Here is a 22,026-nt window from a genome sequence, read left to right as displayed (position 1 = left end):
CTAGTTATTGTTTGTTGTGTCATATCTTTCAGGTGCACAATCTGAATAATGGAGGATGTACACCCTTCAACTAGCGCTGTAATATATATTCGGGAGCCTGTCACAGACGTTGGCAAGAGGGAAGTTACCGACACTGTGTTTTGGTTTGTAAAAGTGTTGCAAGACAGATGCATTATCAATGCACTACCGGAAGCAGGCAGTTCTGTTTCTCGGGATTCCAGATTGATAGGAGTGGCTATCGTCGAGGGATTTTTGGAGCTGACGAACGAAATGACTTTTGTTGCTACTGAGGTACTATACCATGAAGATGAAGCAGAAAGTGATTCAGTGGAAGATATCCCGACTAGTGGTCGCAAAATGGTCATAACATTTTGGAAATCTCCGAGTCACTGGGAATATGTGCTTCATCTATTCCCGATGAGTATTACAAACCGGTTATTAAACGGTTAAACTGCAGAGCTATACCCCTTGAAGTAAAAGTAGAGGCGGTAGCGCTAGCCAGGAATCATCCAAATTGGGACTTACAAACACTGCAAAGGAATGGAGCAACAATAGTCCTGAAAAGGAAGAAGGATTTGAAATTGTGGGAAAGTGATATCATTAAAGGAGGGACAAGATACAACAAATATCAGGCGATAAATAAGTGGACATACGACCGATTTGTCGAATCTCGTTGTCGTAACGAGACTGTAATAGTGAAAATACTTCAGGAGTGGACTGCAGGTGTAGCTCTTCAGTGTACGGCCAACAAGGATGTTACGTTTGCTGCATGATTATCTTGGGTAAGAAATTTCAAATCAGAGTATAAAATTCGTCAACGGAACGTCACTAAATACGTCTCTCATAAGGAGGTACAAAATATAGTAGATGTACAGAAAGTGGCGGCTCTTTTCAGCATGCAAACGGCGTCACTTATGACCGGTTTTAATCGTGATTACGTGATCAACACCGATCAAACAGGATGCAAGTATCGGGTGAACATTCGACGCGCGTTATCGCATAAGGGAGAAAAACGAACCCTTGTCGCAGTTGGTAGTAAATACAAACTAACAGATTCGTACACGGTGCAGTATGCCACCACAGCCTCTGGAAAAGTGTTGCCTAAGGTTTTCCTGTATTTACAAGGAATGAATGTTACATTTGGTCCTCGGGTTATAGAAGAGATCAATCGTTTAACCGACTCATTGAAAAATGTTTACATTACCTGCTTCAAATCTGGGAGACTGACGAATGCGATTTACAGAACATTCATTGAGAATGTTTTAAAACCATACATTTTTGGTAACAAGTTTTGTCTAATATTGGGTTCATGGAGTGGAAAAATTAATACTACAATATATGACACAATGTTTATAGATAGCGAGGGTCAGCCGACGTGCACAATAAAAGTAATACCGCCAAACTGGACACATGTGTGCCAGCCATGTGATGTTTATTTCTATCACCAGGTTAAAAACTTTATTTCCAGGCTTCAGAATTGCAGTGAACTTCTGGAAACCCAACGGGAATTGCACAACCACATGGACACAATAACTATTCACAGCATAATTCATAACCAACTTGCAGCACCGATTTTTCAGGCAATGACATCGTATGCGTGGTATGCATCAAAATTAACTCCCGAAAAAGACATATTTTTTAATGTAAACCAAGTTTGTTGTCCGTCGACTCTTTGCAAGGAACAGTGTAGCTGTCGAAAGATTGCAATCATTATATGTTCTTGGAGCCGTGAGTATATTTATTTAGAATGTTTATATGACGAGTACCACCCATCTAGTTGTTCGAAGGAAAATGAGGACACGTCACAGTGCCTGGAAGAGCCATTGTAAAGTGACCTGGAGTACTATTTTAGTTGTTTACTATCCCAAGAGATTTGAGAAATTTATTTGCCTACCTTATTATTATCATTCCTTATTGATGTAATTACCTTATTAACCCTCCTATCCCCATCAATTGCGATATGGAAAAATACAAACGAAAAGAAGAACATCCGCTAGGTTTCTTCGAGATTCGAACCCTGGTTTTCCGATTCCCAGCCAGTTACCTTGGCCATTGCCCTATGGGGGCTGTCAGCAAAAAAAGCGTTTACCATGTGGGTACAGAAGCGGCAGTCGTAAAAGTTTCTTACCTCTATTTCTGGAAAAGTATGCGTTTTCGCACCCTATATCTCATGATGAAAAATGCTCTATTTACAATTATTTATCGATCCCGCCAATTTTGAGTCGATTGCTCGTCATAACCTTTAGGGGTGATTTTCTCAAAAACACGGGGTTGTTGACTCAAAATATCTTAGATTCCTTCGTTTTAGGGTGTACACAAGCGACCTGCCAAATTTGAGCCGAATCGGTTGGCCGTGTCTGAGGCCTTCCCCTTGTTAGTCGATTTTAGATTTTACTATTACAACTTCATCTGTAATTTTCCACATATCCACTTGAACACATTTTAATTTATCATCAATTGCTTTTTCGAGGTTACCCATAATTTTTTCAACTTCCTCTTTCACAGTGGAACCTATTTCAGTTCACATTGTACCCATATCAGTCTGAATTGTGTCTGCAACTGTTGGAATTATACTGATATTATTTGCCATTTTATTCATATTATTTCCCAATCCCTGGATCATTTGCATTAGCTGAGACATCATATTTCCCCCACATTGATTCCCCTTGCCTGAATTCCTACTAGTTACACTTTTGCATTCTGATTTCAGACTAATTGGCTCACTTCTGTTTTCAGAATTACACATACTAGGTGACTATTTTATATCCACGAGATTTATAAGTGGAGCTTCAACTAGCACTATCTAAGACACTGCCGTCGTATTGCTGCTGATCTGCGTCCGCCACTGGAGAAGTTGCTTGATGTGGTTGTAGCTGCTGCCGGTTACCACGTGTTCCAACCATCTCTGATACCACTGTCCGTTAAATGCGCTAATCTCTACTGTTCCCTGCACTCAACCTATTTAGACTCTCAGCCTCCACGCAAATTACCTTTAATGTGATAGATTAGGACCTCTATCGATAGCATGTGTTAGTTGTGAAAATTACTGTGTAATTTCACTATTTCCAGAAACCTACTTGTGGAAAAAAAATCTCTCACTGTATTTTGTGAGAGGTTCACTCTACAGAAATCTACTGGTTTTGCAAAGATTTTTACACTTCGCATAGTAGGCTGAATAACAGAGAGCAAAGGAGTACCTTTTTGCAGGACACAAATCCCGGACGAGCCCCCAATTGCGGGCATTCAAATAGAAAATTAGGTGGCGTGATGGCCCTCAAATACGTAACCTCTGAATCAGAGTTGAAATATTAAAAGTTTTGGCTGGTTTCGTTGTCTAGAGGTTGGGATACATAGTTGCCGCATTACAAGCAAATACTGCTGAGTCTACAGTATACAATATGAATATACACATGAATTGAATGGTCAACGTTCCTATCACTCAGCAATTGCAAATTTTGAATGTTATATAGAAATTTATAAATTAAAGATTCCAATTAAGTAAATTCTGCAGGTATTATTTTAATGACTTAAAATGATGAGTACGATAGCAGTAGTAGTTTTGAAAATACCATATATTTCTGCAAAACACTTATTGGTGTCAATGGTCCTGCAATTAAATAAAATAGATGTTGAATAACAGGGAAACAATAGAGCCATAGAGCCATACATCACGTAATTAGTTATGAACAACAACATAGCTCACAAAGTATTCGCTTTTAAATGCATACTACGTCTTCACTGCAGAAGCCACGGAAATCTCACAGGTGCACAAGTTGGCACTAAGAAATATTTCTATCTCCCGCTACCACGCGCAAACTCCTCCACTCTCCTAATCTTTCCCGTGACTGTACGTCCATCGCGCCATACTGTCCAGGACTCTCCTGTCTTCTCTCATCCTCCAGAACTCCCCCCACTTCCATACAGTGTCTCCACGTGTCCTTCTTGCAACAATCCCTGTGATTGGCTAGAGTGCTCCCGCCCTGTCTCCAAGCCAACGCACGCTCACAAACATAATGAAACACATTCAAAATACTGGATTTACATTTAAATAACTTGAAATTAAATAAATACTCCTATGGATGGACCATAAACACACTCTAACACACATTATTAAATACAAATACAAATTAAATACACATATATCAATGGAATAGAACAGAAGTAAGCCAGTAGCCTAATGTCACTGTGCTTTCGAAAACACAGTAAATAATTAATCAATTTCTTCGTGAATAGTATATATCGGATACAAACAAAGACATAGATGAATAAATACATTATAAGCATGCTGCTACCGTTTTTTGGTGTAACTGTGGAGTACTTATGGCTTGATGCACTTAATAGTAATCAGCCACTTTGACCTCCAATAACTCACGTAATATTCAAGTTGCGTGCCTGTAATTTATACCAATTTAGGTTTATACTAATAGCTTTCTACAGACATGTCAAGCAACAAAATCAGATGAACTATTTAGATTTTGAAAATTCATTGCTGGGTGTTACTTGTATAATTTATCGTCAGATACTAAACTTTAAACTAATAAAGATATTGAAAATCTGATTACACCATCAGAATAGTTGTACAAATAATGGTAATGTACATGTTTCTTTTTGAGGTATCATGATTCATCTGGCTACTATTAATTTCTATATGAACTGTGAAATGTCTGCCATTAAGGTTTCACGAAGTCCGCCATCTTTGGCACTCCCGGCATATCTCCTTCATCGACACAGCGTCACCATGGAATTCCCAGCCATGCAGTCCCCTGGACCACACACTGGGGCCACTCCTCTTGTCCAGCATCATGTGGTCGGCCTGCTGAGCGGCCCACACAGCCACACCAACTCCGAACTTAGAATGTTTTCAGGGCATCACAACTCACCCATTTCCTCTCATGTGGAAATATACAGTTGCACAAATGAAACACTGACCTTCAGCAACATTCAGTGTTTGCTTATCACTTTAATTTCCATTATACTGTGGTGACACCTGGTGAATCTCAGGTATACAGTGCACAGACAGATTCTCCACAGAAAACATGGAAAACAATCACACACCTTCTCCATAGGAATCCTGAGAATCAACAGCTAAAGAGGAATTCTAATTCTAAATGCATTTGAATGCTTGCCAGGCTCATTAGTGTGTTATGTTGCATTGAAGCAGTGTAGGTAGGGTCTGTTTCCTTAACTGCATGGCCTTGCCATGTGGCTGCTGCCAGTCACTCAACGAATAAGTGACATGTGTTACTGACTGAGTGAACTGCTAGCCGAGTACTTCCGTGTGCACGTGCATAGCGAGTGATGTAGACAAGTGCTACTCAGGTGGATTCATCATGCAGATGCAGTGCTCTAATCTTTCACTACTCACTACTACTCCTCTGTTTTATGGCATGTGATAGTGAGCTTGTACGGGTCAATGTGAGTGAGTGAGCCCAGACAAAGTTTTGAGCCCCTTTAACCATATTAATTTCCTTTAATATTTGTAAGGATGCTGATAACCTTGCCGTTAAGTGCCTGTACACCCCAAAAACAACAGTAGGTCCTTCCTTGCCTAGATGAATGGAAATGTGATTTGGCATATGATGAGAATTTTAATGATTCTCTGCATAACCTTTTTGCTAATAAACGCATGAATTCTTGTCAACACTTTTTTGTTGATAGGCCTACAGCTTCCTTTGGATTGAGGCACAACAATCTCCGTCTTGTGAATGTTTTTCAACTGTTACCTTCCCATTCACTGTCATATTAATTGCAGTTTGTTTGTTCAAAAGGCAATGGTCACTGTTGTGACACACAACATAAATAAAAGTACAGTACAACAGTCAAGATGTGTATTCACGGCGTAAATGTAGTTCAGAATTTCACCGGCATAGCAAACCGTTCCAAAAAGCAAAACTGATGGAGTAATGCAGAATAACAACATGAGTAGCTTGGGATGCAGAGAATTGTAGGTAGATGATGTACTGTGAGTGAAGTAGTGCTTGAGCAGCCCGTGATGTAAGTATAGACATTCATAGTTCGGTCCAGTAATGGTGGCACTTGGTGGATGCTGGTGAAGGCATTTTGCTTGGCAGATTCACACCAGGTGCAGCAGTGCTGCTCCTTGGTGGCTGGACTGGGTTGGCAAGACCCTGTGATGTCATGCTGAGAACCCTCGTGGGCCAAGGGGGATTGTGAGGGCAGAGAGCAGATTGGTTGTAAATGCAACTGGCAGAGGAGGTGGTGGCATTGACAGTTTGCAATGCTCACTGAAAGATGTGGTAGCCCAGTAGGTTATCACAGTCCTTCCCCCTTATGGGGGTGATGAGCAGCTCTGCATGGTGCAGCCTTGCACCTTGCAGGACCCTGAGAGGTATACCAAACGAGAACAAAGTCTGTGGAAGTCCCAGAAGGGCATTGCAGACTTAACTGACTCCCAGTTGGCCTGCAAAGGGGCTATGGCCAGAAGGAGACTGCGTGGCAGTGGCTCCTCGGCCGCGGCGGTTTACAGGAGGCACTGGAGGACATACCATGTCCACATCCGGCTTGAATGAGTGGTAATAGCCTCTGCTAGAGATGCTGCTTGGGAAGGTACAGCAGTTCTCCCTGCTGTGATGCCACTGGTGGCTGGTCATTTGTGGGTGGCCTAGAAAAATGAGTGTGATGAGTGTACAGCTGGAAACAGTGTGTGGGGTTGCGGGGATGGAGGAAAGAAAGGCTCCAGAACTGGAGTGCAGAAAAGGGACAGTAGTGTAGAGGAATCTTGCACAATATCACTGTGAGGAGAATGTGGAAGTGTGATCTGGAACTGGGATGGCTGGTCACCTCACCAGAGGTGGAGTTGGGTTTGGTGTCGGGTCACTGTCCCAGCACCTATATCCACATGGTGACCCCTTGGTTGCTGGATTGCTGCTAGGATCAATTTGTCCTGGCACCTGAAACCCTGCACCCACACTTGGGTGCCCAGCTTTGAAGGGTGAAAATGGTGGGACAGGTGGCACTATAGGAATTGGCAGCAAGTGGTGCAGGAGCATGTGTGGCTGGTGTCTGTGGACCAGCTCCACCAGACTCTTCTCCCTCACAGGTGTAACCCATTACGAACTCAGAAAAAGGGTTAAAGCATTGTCTTTAGGTGATTTTGGTGACAGAATTTTTCGTCTGTGTTTTGAAGGTTTGGAACAGTCTCTCGACATCACCGTTAGATTGGGGGTGTAAAGCTCCACCAGACGCTTCTCCCTCACAGGTGTAACCCATTACGAACTCAGAAAAAGGGTTAAAGCATTGTCTTTAGGTGATTTCGGTGACAGAATTTTTCGTCTGTGTTTTGAAGGTTTGGAACAGTCTCTCGACATCACTGTTAGATTGGGGGTGTAAAGGTGGTGACTTGATGTGTTGAAGACCATTCTGCTGCCAGAAATTTTCAAAAAGCTGTGCACAGAATTGTGGCCACTTATCTGACAGAATTGTGCAGAAAACACTTTCTATGATGAAAATTTTGTGAGGACTTAAATAGCAGCTTTCATGCTGGTGGAATGATTGTTAATAACATAGGGGAACCTAGAGTAAGTGTCAATGACTGATAACCAGATGACATCCAAAAAAGTGCCAGCAAAATAGAAATGAATGCTTACCCAAGGCTGTGAGGGAGGGCACCAGCCAGGGAGAGAATGACGCGAGATGCTGTTTGGTGTGTTGCACATTTATGACAATTTCCTTTGAGGTACTCTGCCTGTCAAGACCAGGCCAGTTGACATAACACCTGACAAGCAGCAGATGGCACAGCATATCTGGCTGAAAGCTATCTGGAAAGTCCACTCATGGAAAATTTTGATCTGTTGTTAGCAAAATGATGCGATCTACTAGAATGAGGCTATGACGGAGTTGAAAATCATGCTGTAGTGGGCTAGATTTCTGGTTGGAGAGCCGGTCCAGCTATCCCTGCAGGATGTATTGACACATGCTGCAATGTTGTGTCTGTAACCATGGCACCTGTGATACACAATTTGGTGATAGGAAAGTGATCCACAGCATGCTGGGTCTTATCATGTAAATGGAAACAAAGGACCTCGTCTTGATCAAACGTCAGATTTAGTTCCATCAGGAAGCATGACAGGGTGTAGGCGGAAATGTATCTCATAGTTATACCTGCTGAGGAAAAGAACCAAACACTTGAGACAATGGGCTGTTTGATGGGTTAGCTTAGGTGGCACGATAGAGAGCAGTATGAGGCTTTTGGTCAGTGATGAAGTGGTTCTTTGTGCTGTAGAGAAAAATCATGGAATTTTGTTAGTGCAAAAATGATCATGAATGCTTCCTGTTCAATCTGGGAATGTGTGTTATGGGCTGTGTTGGGCGATTTTGAAGCATAAGCAATCGGTTCTTAAGAGCCAGTGGCATTTTGGTGTGCTAATATAGTGTCTGATCCCCATTCAGATGTGCTGGCTGCCACAACCAGCTGTATCTGTCACTTTGTGAATCCATGTCATGAATGGTTTTCTGCGGAAATACCAGACTTTGGATATGTTTTTTGATTTGGATAAAGCCTACGACTCCTGTTGGAGGACTGGTATCCTTCTCATTCTATACAAGTGGGCACTTACTGAGGCCGCCTGCCCCATTTCCTTCAGGAATTTTTAAAAGACAGTAGTTTTCAAGTATGTGTGGGTTCGGCCTTGTCAGACACTTTTATCCAGGAGAACAGGGCATCTCAAGGCTCCGTTCTGAACATTATTCTCTTTGCTGTAGCCATGAACCTAATCATCTCCCAACAGGCATTTCCGCCTCCCTTTTCATTGATGGCTTTGCCACCTATTCCAGTCCTCCACGGACATGTTTCCTTGAGCTGCAGCTTCGGCAATGTCTTTATCATCTTTACTTGTGAAGCATCAACAATGACTTTTGCTTTCCCACTGACAAAGCCGTCTGCATGAATTTTTTTCCACCGTCTTTACATCTTGGGCCTGTTACTCTTCCATTTGCTGAAACTATGAAATTCCTGTGGCTCATGTTTGGTAGGGAAATTTCTTGGTCCTTCCATGTGCCTTACCTGGCAGCACCCTGTACCCAGTCCCTCAATGTCCTACTACATATCCTAAAGGGGCATTGTGCAAGATGTGACAGCAGCCTGCAGCTGCAACATGATACCCCGCAGTGACAGAGGCCACCTGCTTGCACGTGCAGTTCCCTCTCATTTTGTTGCCTCTCAAACAAAATTTTTCCCCAATAAACTCGGTGTCAGAACTGACCAGTTTCATTCCGTGATTTACCAATTGGCAATATTTAGCCCTAATTTGTCTGTGGATGTATCACAAACAAGACATTGAGAAAACTGCACTGTCTGAATTTGTGCAAGTGTCGCCAATCAGTAGTTATTGTGACGTGAAACTGACCAGTTTAACCACCAAATTTATCGGGGAAAATTAAGTTAGAGAGGTAACCATATCAGATGGAATTTTTTTCACACTTTGTATAATTGTATTTGTGATTGTTACGGTGTAATTAGGCAGCATTAAAAATTTCATAGCAATAGAACTAGCTGTTTCAGAGAGAGAAAACATTTCAGTCGGAAAAAAGTATTTTTTCAGCTCTTTACAAAACAGAAGTCTCCAAAAGTATTAGAGCCAGAGCAGTGAAATTTTAACTATAAACTTGTAATTCAGATCTGTAATAACACCACATAAAACATTGATGGAAATATTGTTACATAAGGAATACATGTAGATTAAACTAAATGCAGATGTGTCCCTGGACTTCGAGCAACCACTGTATTGATACATTTGATTAACTAAAACGGGAAATATTTTGTTGCAGATCTGTCTCTGATATTTGACTCTTTTATTCAGAAGAAAAGACCAATAATATTGTTTCAAACACTGTGACTGATTCCAGAGACAGTACAGAAGTTGTCCATATCACTTAACCTGGAAATCTTCCTTTTTTTTAAAAAAAGTCTGACTGAAAGGGAGAAAGCATCCACAGAATTGAAAATAAAATGCTTAGATGCACCTATGAAGTGAGATGTAAATTTATTTCTGCTGAACATGGGTGTGACTATAAGAACACCCCAACCCCCAGTATTTTAGTCCAGTCAAAAAAGTGTATGAAATTTGGAGTTAAGTGATGGATATGAAACTAAAAAATTAGAATTTTAAGAATATATCAGAACAGACTGATATTATTTGAGACTAGTGCTCTTAAGAGGTTGAAGTAGTTCCTTTTACTATAAAATTAAAGTCTTGTTTAATTTTTTACCTTATTTTGTAAGTTTCATAAAAGCAGTTGGCCATTTTAGTGAATACTGCATAAAGTTCTCTCTCTCTCTCTCTCTCTCTCTCTCTCTCTCTCTCTCTCTCTCTCTCTCTCTCTTTGTTGTTATAAACCTGTTGATGTTGGGAGAGTAAATAAGGACTTTTATCACAGTGATTCATACCATGTAGAAGGTATTACCTAAACAATATCCAAGAATGCTAGTAAATAGGTATTTTCTGAATGTTTCCCTGTCTTCACCTCAAAGGAGAAATATGACAGCATGTAACAGGAAGGGGTTCAATTACCATCTGAAAACATTTGCTCTTAATAAGAAATGAGGATTTAGTTAATGTTACATGATTTGTAAAAATATTAATGAGTTATTAAAACATTGATATTTCTGATAAAGAGTAAAGATAATAACTTTAACAATTGTAGCCAAATTGTTGTATATAAGAGAAGAAAAATAACATCACTGCGAGTTTTTCAGTCGCACTGATGCTCGAACAGGTTACACATTTTTTTCTGTAAGTTGCAAAATATGCGCAAACTAACATAAAATAAACTCTGAATTTGGTGTCGTCATTTAAAAGGTGCCTCTTAATCAGTGTGTTACAACAACCTTCACTGTCTTGTGCCACAAAAATACTATTAATCCTAGTTTTCTTCCTCCTATTGAAGGACCACATTAATATTACCATGTCATCCTCTTCTTCTTGTAGTAAAAATATCTGTGTAGTTCAAAGTTAGATCCAGTTTGGCCACACTTCTCTCCATGCCGTTGCCGACTGCTGGATAGCACCATGACTGCATGTTGGCTGCGCCTTGTGAAACAGCGGTGACTGCACACAAAATTTGGTCATATTGCCATCTACCTGAGCGAGCAGAGGAGGCTCTTTCACTGGGGGAGAGGGGGGGGGGGGGCGGCAGGCAGAGGAGAGATGTCTGTTACTGCTGCAAGCCACTGTCGCATCTTGGACAGTGCACGTTAAGTGGTACTTCCCGGGGAGCAGATCTGACCACCCTCCTCCATTTGTACTGACCCCTTGTATATTCGAAACTAGACTATGGGTGTTTTGTTTATTCCTCTGCACATCTGTTCATCTTACACCATTATAACACAATCCACATCATGGAATACATTTGGTCACTAGCACCTTTTACACTAGCCCGGTTGTGAGTCTGTATGAAGAAGCTGCCGAACAGCCACTGTCATACTGGCGTGGTGTTCTCCTCAGCAGATACGCATGCCGTTTGTCTGCCATGCCTGGCCATCTGCTCTATGCCCCCTTTTTATGATAACTCCCTTGACTGCCAGTATGGAGTATGTCCTCCTCCTGTTACCTCCAAGAGTTTGCTTTCAGCCATTCCTCTGGCAGCTTAACTTCACGCTAGCTGTCACGTTCCCGATGGGTGTGAACCTTTCACTGCCTTGGCATCATGTGGTGGCCTGTGTTCATCTTGGTCTTCATTCCCTAAGGCCTCTACTCTAGATTGGATCTATCATTGAAGTTTCTCTGTCTTCACATGCTACTTGGCGATCGGACCTTCGTGTACACTGATGGCTCTAACACTGACCATAGTGTTGAGTGTGTCTTCGCCATTGGCACCAACCACTTTTGGTGTCGGCTTCCAAAACACTGTTCAGCTTTTACAGAAGAGCTCTTTGCTCTCTATCAGGCCAGCCAGTACATTCAGTGACACAGGCTTTTTAATTGTGTCATAGGCTCTGATTCTCTCGGTGCTCTTCAGAACCTCTCTGTGCTGTGCACAGTCCATTCTTTTGTGCAATGGGTCCAAGAAAGCTTCTGCTTGCTCACTGTTGAGGGAGGCAATGTTATGTTCATTAGCGTTCCTGCTCACATCGCTCTGATGGGAAATGCGGCTGCTGACACTGCTACCAAGGCTGCAGTCCTGCCTTGGCTGCTAGCTGTTCCATTCCTTTGGATGATCTCTGCATTGCCATCCGTCAGCAAATGGTGTCTCTTTGGTACCACCTCTTCATGGGAACAAGCTCTTCAGAATGAAACCTCTCCCAGCAGCTTGGTCGACCTGCTTTCAGCCCTCTCATCACGAGGAGATCTTTTTGACTAGGTTGCATTTAGCCATAACCATTTGTTGAGTAGTAATCCCTCACCATTTTTTGCTCATTGTCATCAACCTTTGACAGTTCACCATTTCCTGACCAAATGGCATTTTTTTAACCGCTTACGTTCCAGTGTGTATTTTCCGTCTGAGTTGTCAGCCATTTCAGTGAATGACGCTTGGGTTGTCAAGTGTGTGTTACTTTTTATGCTTAGTAGCAATATGGTGAAGGCATGTAATCTGTGGTTCAGGATGAAAGATTGTAATTCCCTCAAGGTGAAGGGGCATGGGATGATATGATTGCTTCCACATCGCTGCACGAGTAATAGCCTCTCAAATCAGAACCTCCATATACAATCCCCTAGTTCTGAGTGTAATGAAATGGCACTTTCTACTAAGCCTATGTAATTCAGCCATCCAGGCACAGCATGACTGTCCGCCCCCGGTAGCTGAGTGGTCAGTGCGAGAGGCTGTCAATCCTAAGGGTCCGGGTTCGATTCCCGGCTGGGTCAGAGATTTTCTCCACTCAGCGACTGGGTGCTGTGTTGTCCTAATCATCATCATTTCATCCCCATCGACGCGCAAGTCGCCGAAGTGGCGTCTCGCACCAGACAAACGGTCTACCCGACGGGAGGCCCTAGCCACACGACATTATTATTATTATTATTATTATTATTATTATTATTATTATTATTATTATTATTATTATTACAGCATGACTGGTTGGGCTGTTTTTCATATTTATAAAATTCCAATCAGTGCAATGTAACATGACAATTCCGGTTCAGATAAGCATTTCAGAGAGTACTTCCTTGACGCAGCAAAATGCTGTCAGAGTTGCTTCCTATATGCATCCCAATCCTCGGGTGTTTTGGTGTATGGTTGGAACAGGAGTGAATGCATTGCCATCTGATTTGATAGTAATTTGGGCAAAGGAGCCTCCTGGCACTTCTTTTCTTCCAGCTGCTACTACTGAAAAATGACCTCTATAGACAAGCCTGGCAGCGGCTGACGCTATGCTGGGTGTATGTTTACACAACATAGCACTAGGTTTGACCACTATCACCACCATTTATGTTGCGATATGCAGCATAAATAAAAGTACAGTAGTATAGTCAACAGGTATATTTCACAGCACACGGTACCGTGCAAAATTTCACAAGTGTAATGAAAAGTTTCATAGAGCAAATCCGACAGAGTAATCTAGAATAACAGCATGAATAGCTTGTATGCAGAGACAGTAGGTAGACTGTAACACTGCAAGCAAAGAAGTGCTTTAGCAGCTCATGACCTCAGGATAAATAGATGGTCAGAGTTTGGCATGGCAATGGTGGGTGCTGGCGCAGACATCATGCCTGGTAAATTTGCGCCAGGTGGAGTGCTGCTGCTCTCTGATGGCTGAGCCCTGCAACAAGCATCATGGCTGGATCAGCAAGCCTTTGTGGAGCACTGCACTGATTCCCTTGGCTGTTGCTGCGGAGGAGTGGCACGAGGCACCCCGTGGTTGGGGAGGCTGTTAGAAGACTGGTTTTGACTGCGACTGGCTAAGGAGGCAGAGGCATTGAGTGTTCAGTTTCTGCTGAAGGGTGTGGTAGCCCAGTGGGTTACCAGTCACATATTGCATTTTTAAACTAAATTCTCTGGTTCCTGTCATGATTAATTGTTCCCTTGATTGTGTATGTTTTGACAGTTGTGATACTGGAATTTGTGGCAGCAGGTGAGTGCCCAGAACAAACTTGATGGTGAGAGAAAGCCATTAACCCCTGTATAGTAAGCTGACTAGTGTGCATACTTTCTCTATGAGAAGAATATTGTAACTACTCATGTGGATGCCATACAACTTCTCTGGGAAATGTGTATAGAATCTTTGGAGGACTGCTGTCTTCCTACATGCATGTAATCATTTACCCTATTCTTTTCAGCTTTTCAAGATGATAATCTGGCTCCAGGAAGTTAACATTCCACCTCTGTTCTCACACTCCATTGTCATTTTAACAACAACCCCACACACATTTATTTTATCAATACTTGACATCTTTCCGTGAACATTTTGATTGCCTAGGCTTTCTTCATATTATGTATGCATAAACACAGGAACAGGGTTTTGGGGAGGGGGGCGGGGCGGAGAGTGTATCTGCGGAGAGGCCAGACAAATGTTTGGTTCCTGAAGAGGGCAACAGTCTTTTCAGTTGTTACAGGAGCAACAGTCTGGATGATTGGCTGATGTGGCCTTGTAATATAGCCAACATGGCCTTTTTGTACTGGTACTTTGAATGGCTGAAAGCAAGGAGAAACTACATCTGTTACTTTTCCTGAGGAGATGCAGCTCTGTTTTATTGTTCAATGATGGCGTCCTCTTAAGTAAAATAGTCCAGGGGTAAAATAGTCCCTCATTCCCAAGGAGGATGTCGCCATTAGGAAAAACAAAACTGACATTCTACAGATTGGAGCGTGGAATATTAGATCCTTCAATCAGATAGGTAGATTAGAAAATTTGAAAAGGGAAATGGATAGGTCAAAATTAGATGTAGTGGGGATTAGTGAAGTTTGGTGTCAGGATGAACAGGACTTCTGATCAAGTGAGTAAGGGTTATTAAAAAAAATCAAATAGGGGTAATGCATGCCAAAGGCTAGTAATGAATAAGCAAATAGCAATGTGTGTAAGCTGCTATGAGCAGCATAGTGAATGCATTGCAGTAGCAAAGATAAAAACAAAGCTAACACTCGTCACCGTAATTGAAATTTGTAAGCCACCTAGCTCCCCAGATGGTGAAGAAATGGAAAGAATGTATGATGAGACAAAAGAAATTATTCATATAGTTAAGGGAGAGGAAAACTTAATTGTGGTGAGTGACTGGAATTTGATGATATGAGAGAGAAAGAGAAAGAGGAAGAGAAGAAAAAAGATTAAGACAATGAGGGCTGGGAGAAAGGAATAAAAGAGAAAGGTGCTGGGTAGAATTTTACACAGAGCATAAATTAAACAGTACTAATGCTTCCAGAATGAGATTTTCACACTGCAGCAGAGTGTGCACTGGTATGAAACATCGTGGCAGATTAAAACTGTGTGCCAGACTGAGACTCGAACTCGGGACCTTTGCCTTTATCGGGCAAGTGCTCTACCATCTGAGCTCCCCAAGCATGACTCACGACCTGTCCTCACAGCTTCAATTCTGCCAATACCTCGTCTCCTATGTTCCAAGGACTGCTGAGGGAATTAGGTTAGGAAATGTGACATAAAAAGTAGATGAGTTTTGCTGTTTGGGCAATAAAATAATTTATGATGGACGAACTAGAGAGAATATAAAATGCAGAATGGAATGACAAGAGAAGTATTTCTGGGAAAAGAGATTTTTTTTTACATCAAATATAAATTTCAATGTTAGTCTTATCTGAAGGCATTTGTGTGTAGTGTAGTGTTGTATGCAAGTGAAATGTGAACAATAACAGTTCAGACAAGAACAGAATAGAAGCTTTTGAAATGTGGTGTTACAGAAGATTGCCAAAGATTAGATGGGTAGATCGTGTATCTAGTAGGGAGGATGGAGATAGTGAATAGAATTGGGGAGAGCCGGAGATGAGTAGTAGTTATTTGGAGATGAAGAGGCTTGCACTGCACATGATGAAGAGTGTGAAGAACTGTATCAAGACACCCTTCAGACTGAAGACAACAACAATAGCAATGACAAACACAACATATATTGTAAAAAATGGAAAAAATCTGTAAGTTTTATGGGATTAGTAAAACATTTGACTGAAAATTACTTTCGGCCACAGAATGTCTTATCACAGAAAATGTGACTTTTTCACTAAGAGTTATTTTTCACAATTTTTGATATCATTCTTAATGAATGCATTTTCACCCTGTAGTGGAGTGTGCATTGATTTGAAACTTCTCAGCAGAAGAAAACTATGTGCTGGAGCAGGGCTCAAACCTAGAACCTTTCGTTTCTGGAAACCATCTGTCTACACAGTATCTATGCCATGTCTACACAGTATCCTTTCTTCCAGGAGTTAGTCCCGCAAGGCATGCAAAAGAACTTCTGTGAAGTTTGGAAGGTAGGAGATGAGGTACTGGTGGAAGTGCCATGTCTACACAGTATCCTTTCTTCCAGGAGTTAGTCCCGCAAGGCATGCAAAAGAACTTCTGTGAAGTTTGGAAGGTAGGAGATGAGGTACTGGTGGAAGTAAAGCCGTGAGGTAAGATCATCTTAGTCAGTAGAGCAATTGCCCGCAAAAGGCAAAGCTATCAGGTTTGAGCCCCAGTTTGGCACAGTCCCCCCAGTTTGGCACAGTCTGCCAGGAAGTTTCACCTTTCTTCATGTTACCTGGCTGCATCTTCTCAAGACATGTATCTAAAGTTTGTCTGGATTTCACTATTGTTTGTTTATCATACTATTGCTTTTACTTGCATGGATTACTTGTTCACAGGTACTCATATGTCTAACGTGCTTTAAATTAATGACCTCCAATATTTCCTATAGAATTACTACATTTTCATATTTATTAATTCTTTCCGTGTATGCAGAATGAAGTTCAAAATTTGTCTCTACCTTCTTGGCCTGGAGATGACTATCACACCAGAATTATAAAACCATCTGCTATGTGGTTTGAATCCTCAGGAAAGGATGGAAAGGTATGTGTGAATTATGTTTTATGTAAAATTAGAGTTCTGTCAGTTTCTTTTGCCAATTGGTAGTTAATTTGTATACAATTTTTTGGAATAAGACAATGTTCCCTATAATGTCTTGCAAGCATTTTTATTGATATATGCCTTTTTCCTACAAAAAAAAAAAAAGAAAAAAGGACCAAGGACTAATGTTCTGCTCTTTTCCTTCTCTGGTGCGACCATGTTTGTTTTGTAAAGTTGAGAAGAGAACAGAGTACATAAACACTCAATTATTTACAGCAAATTTGTGTCCAGGTAACAAGTTAATTCCTGATGTCCTGAGATTATTTTGATTATTTAAAATAGGTTGTATGCTTCAAGTAAAGTGACAAGTAAATCAAATCAGAATAGTCAAATCTGTGTGTTGTATGACCAGACTTTGCTCTTTGTCATCTTAATAAGTACTGTGGCTTTAGCAGTCCAGTCTTCCAGGAAGAAAATTATGGGGCCTATGGAAAGTTTCAGGTTCACTTGTCGAAAACAAATTTTATGCAGGTGTTGATAAACTTGACTTTGAGTGTCCTGAACCTAACAATTAAAGCTGTGATTGATTCAAAAGTCACAGTCACAGTTGGAGTGGTTATAGTGTCTCTACAGGTGAAACCTCACTGAAGCCCCCATTGAAAATCTCCAAGTCAACCCAGAGCAATACCCCCACCACAGTGATGTCATCCTTCCAGTTTGGTCAAAACATGAAAAGAGTCAGCTAATATTTTCTCCAGTGAGCTTATACAGGGTGTATCGTAATTAATGGCATTAACACGTACTGTTGAAAGTACACGATACTAGAAGCAAACAAGTCTCAGTAAACACGGGGGCAGGAGTGGATGGGTGTGTCATCAGTTACATCTTGTGGTCACATTTGGTGTTTCTGCAGGCTAAAGTAACCAGTGCCCACTACACTGCACAGGCTGTTGCCTACACCTACACCTACATCTACATACATACTTCACAAGCCACTATATAGTGCGTGGTGGGGGGGGTACATTGTACCGCTACTAGTTGCCGTTCCTGTTCCACTTACAAATAGAGTGAGGGAAAAATTACTTTTTATATGCCTACATATGAGTGCTAATTTCTCTTATCCTTGTGGCCCTTGCACGTAATGTACACTGGCAGCAGTATAGTAGTTCGCCAGTCAGCTTCAAATGCTGATTCTCTAAATTTGCTCAATAGTATTCTGCAAGAAGATCGTCTTCCCTCCAGGGATTCCCATTTGAGTTCACAAAGTATCTCCATAATACTCGCATGTTGATCAAAAAAATCTAGCAGTCTGCCTCTGAATTGCTTCATTTATTCCGATCTAGTGGGGATCCCAAACACTCGAGCAGTACTCAGGATTTGGTTGCATTAACATTCTATATGCCCTAAAGGCTCACACGAATAACTCCACTTCTGAGTTAGAAGCTGGGTAAAACATTACAAATGCAGAAAGCCTTGAATTCCTGTGACACAAATTGCCAACCATTATTGGATATGAGGGTCCAGGGGGAACTGTGCAGTGGTGCTGTCTGGTTCTGTCCACAGGCCATGCATGCTCTTTTCCAAGGTGTTGAATATTGCACTCAATCGTTGTCTAATAGATATGCCATGTGCTAGTGCCTTCATATGAGACATACCACTGTGTGACACATGTGGAAGCTGGAGATGTAAGGATGCAACCCCAGAGAGATGACAACTTGACAGCTTGGTCCTCTGTGGTGAGCAGGACGAACCTGTGGACAACACTTGAGTTAATCACAGAGCATAAAAACTTTTACCACCCTGAATCCAGTCCCAAAAGGTGCGCACTTGAGCCATCTCATCTGGACTGCCAAGACAATTTTCCAGAAAAGCGGGTTGGCAGCTGCAACATCCCACAACAGAAAATCCAGCAGTGTTTACTGCAAGGTGGTATTGAATGCAAAAACGAGATACTCCTGTTGACTCAACTCTGGACCGGAGCCTTTTCACAAATACGAGATTGCATGCTGGGTGGTGGGCAGGCAACAAATAACATAGCAATAATTACCAAGAAAGAGACTTACCTTTGAGAAAATGAATATGTTCTGATTTACATTGTTTTTAATTTACCCAAAACATACTATAATTACTGAAAATTATGATGAATACAGAGGAAAGGTGCCCTTTATGGGAGAGTTCGCTAATGTGAGACAGCTAGAGTCTGACTAAAGTATGTACTGAGCTCTGTTTCGAAATATCGGAATTTATTTCTCACAGCACCTGAGTCTTAGAGTAGGTGAGCCATCACATTTGTGTGACAGATGAAGCAACAGATAACCATCTCCATCTGTTTATTACCCTATTCCACGCATAAAATGCAACCTCTTGTGTGGCATTCATGGGACTGTTCAAAATGCATTATGTCCAAGATATAGAAACCCACTGGGCAAATAACCCAGATTGAGTATTAATGTCATTCTAGATTACATGGAGCAGCCTACCTGAGAGCAGCAACAATGATGTAGGGGGTCAAATCCTCAGAGTGATTAAGTTAGCTAAGGGTATGAGTCTTACAGTAATGAAATTAGTTAAAATTTGAAGGAATATTGGAAGCTAGAAGTCATATGTGTGTTACATTCTGTTGCAAAGCTCAGTAGTGTGGTACCGTGATGCACGTGCATCAGCAGAGTGCCTAGTTAAGAAACACGAAGGAGAGCACTGCATCACTGACCAGCGGAGGACATGACAGGAAGCAGCTCGTGGTACACCAGGGTGTCAACATCGAAGGCAGTAATCAGGTCAGTTACGCCAACCGAGTAACGTCAGAATATTCCACTGACCTACTGGGGAGGGAGAACCATAAACATCAGCAGCAGAAAGCCATATTCAGCAGCCAGCTCATCATCTTCAACTGTTGTGAGGTGTTGGAGTGATGCGGAGCCTGTGTCACTCCCTGCCGCCACCAGTTCAGGGTCATCGCTCTCATTGCAGTCATCATAATAGTCACTGTCATAATGCAGGTTGTTACCTAGGGGATGCCAGAATGACACCATCTCTGTAGTCATCACTGTCACTATAGTTTGAACAGTCAGCAGGCAGCCGTCTGTAATGGGAGTTACCATCTAGGGTGCATTGTGGTAATGCACCGTTGCCCTGGTCCACTGATGCCAGACAGCCACTGCCAGGGATGGTCACTGAGAAAGGAGACAGGGCACTGACCTTACCCCCCCCCCCCTCCCCCCACCCCCCCCCTCCCAACACGGATTCCAGTTACGCCAGTGCAGCTACAGTCTCAGCAGCGGGTGCACATGTAATTCATCGCCACCAAGAATATTACGAGCAGAAACAGACCTCGCCCAAATGTCCAACAATCAATTTATTGCAGCTGATCAATAAATGTTGTTATAGTGTCATCTGCAGCCATCTGTGGACACACCCCCATCATCCTCTTTCTCACGCCCAGCGGAGAACCCACACTCAAATTTTGTGATGGGCAATGGAGTCCTGTGCCTTTTTGCAGTGGAAAATGATATAAACAACCTCTTGAAAACAGGACTCCTCACATGTAATAGGCATACAGTTAGAGAGTGAGTCCAAATAGTATCCTGCCAGCTCCCAAGATTAGCAAGCTACATGAAGAGCCACCAGTTTCAGTAAAATCAGGAGGTTCTGAATCTGCTAAATAGCTAAGAGCATCCCCTTGCAGGGAACGTTTGAAACAATCAAAATGGAAGAAAGCTGTAGCAGAACTAAAGGATACAGAAGTGAAATGTTTTGTTCTTAAAGAAAAAGAAGGGAAATAAAAAAAACCAAAGGAAACAATCTTATTCATTTGGAGTCTGATAAAAATTTAATTAAGGACAGTGCTTCAGATAGGCAATCTGAAGACACTGAATGCATATTCTGTAGTGGTCGATTCTCTGAAGACTAGCAGAGAGTATGGGCACACTGCATGGAATGCTGTTCCTGGGCTCCCAAATAATGTTGATTTGAGAAAAAGGACTTTTATATGCCCTGACTGCACTTCTTTTGCACAACAAATGCAGAAAATATAGGAGAGGTGCTAAGGAAGAGCATATTATTATGTGACTGTCTTATATTAGGACATTATTTCTATTCTGATTCAAATTGATCTGTTTGTGCCTTTTTTCAAATTTATATCTAATAAGTGTTAAATAGCATGAATTCAGTAAATTAAATTTAAAGTACTATGATTTCACATAGATTTCCAATTAACAAAAACGGTTTTATTGAATGTTGTAATATAAAGTAAATTAATGAGAGGCAAGGGAAATGTAACTTCAGGGAGTTCCACCCAACATTACTATCAGTTGCCTGCCTCATCTGTTGATACACATCATCGACCATGAGATTCTCCCATGCATCAAACACTATATCCCTCAGTTGCTCAGCAGTGTGTGGGATTGGTGACAGCTATTGTAAGTTCATGTGACTTTTCATTTTGGCCCACAAATTTTCAGTAGGATTAAAGCTCAGTGCTAAAAAAGGCCAGTCAATCTGGTCGAAATCAGCTTGTTGTGAAAGCTATTGCTGAATGATTTCAATCTTGTGATGTGGTGTGTGGTCCTCCTGGAACTTGATAGTGTATCCTCACACTCTGCATCCATGGCAAGATAACCATAGATTCGATGAAGAACCAGTGCCACATCTGATCACATCCACCCCAGCATCAGACTGTGGTGCGGCCAATGTGTGAATATTCTGCCATGTATTGTTGATCATAATGTGCTCCCTGTTTCCTGCAGACCATCACTGGATCCCATGTACTGAGTTAAATATTGACTCACCTGAAAAGATGGTGTGGTGCCGGTCATGGTCCACGTTGAATTCAGTGAAGGCAAGCCCATAAAATTTGTGATTATCAGAGAGGGCCCCTTTATTAACAGCCCCTTCCTGTCTTCTTTTTTTTTTGGGGGGGGGGGGGGGAGGGGGGAGGGCGTGTCGTCAGTGTTTTGACTGGTTTGATGCAGCCGGCCATGATTTTTTTTTTTCTCCTGTGCCACCTCGTCATCTCAGAGTAACAATTACAATTTGTGCCCTCAATTATTTGGTGGATGTATTCCAATCTCAGTCTTCCTTCACAG

The 22,026-nt window shown here is 41.8% G+C and overlaps 1 protein-coding gene across 3 annotated transcripts in view; it reads left to right on the top strand.

Moving 5' to 3' along the window:
• LOC124721784 (protein artemis-like) overlaps nucleotides 1-22,026 on the top strand; it is a 188,763-nt gene that overhangs the window by 87,782 nt on the left and 78,955 nt on the right. For all 3 annotated transcript variants that reach the window (XM_047246901.1, XM_047246899.1, XM_047246900.1), the window contains exon 5: nucleotides 16,838-16,945. In XM_047246901.1, the coding sequence (XP_047102857.1) occupies nucleotides 16,838-16,945 (108 nt within the window). The remainder of the gene's footprint in view (nucleotides 1-16,837; nucleotides 16,946-22,026) is intronic.

This window comes from Schistocerca piceifrons, chromosome X (genome assembly GCF_021461385.2).
Source record: "Schistocerca piceifrons isolate TAMUIC-IGC-003096 chromosome X, iqSchPice1.1, whole genome shotgun sequence".
Lineage (NCBI taxonomy): Eukaryota > Metazoa > Arthropoda > Insecta > Orthoptera > Acrididae > Schistocerca > Schistocerca piceifrons.
The sequence above is the reverse complement of the archived record's forward strand: the minus strand, read 5'-3'. Positions and strand labels throughout refer to the sequence as shown.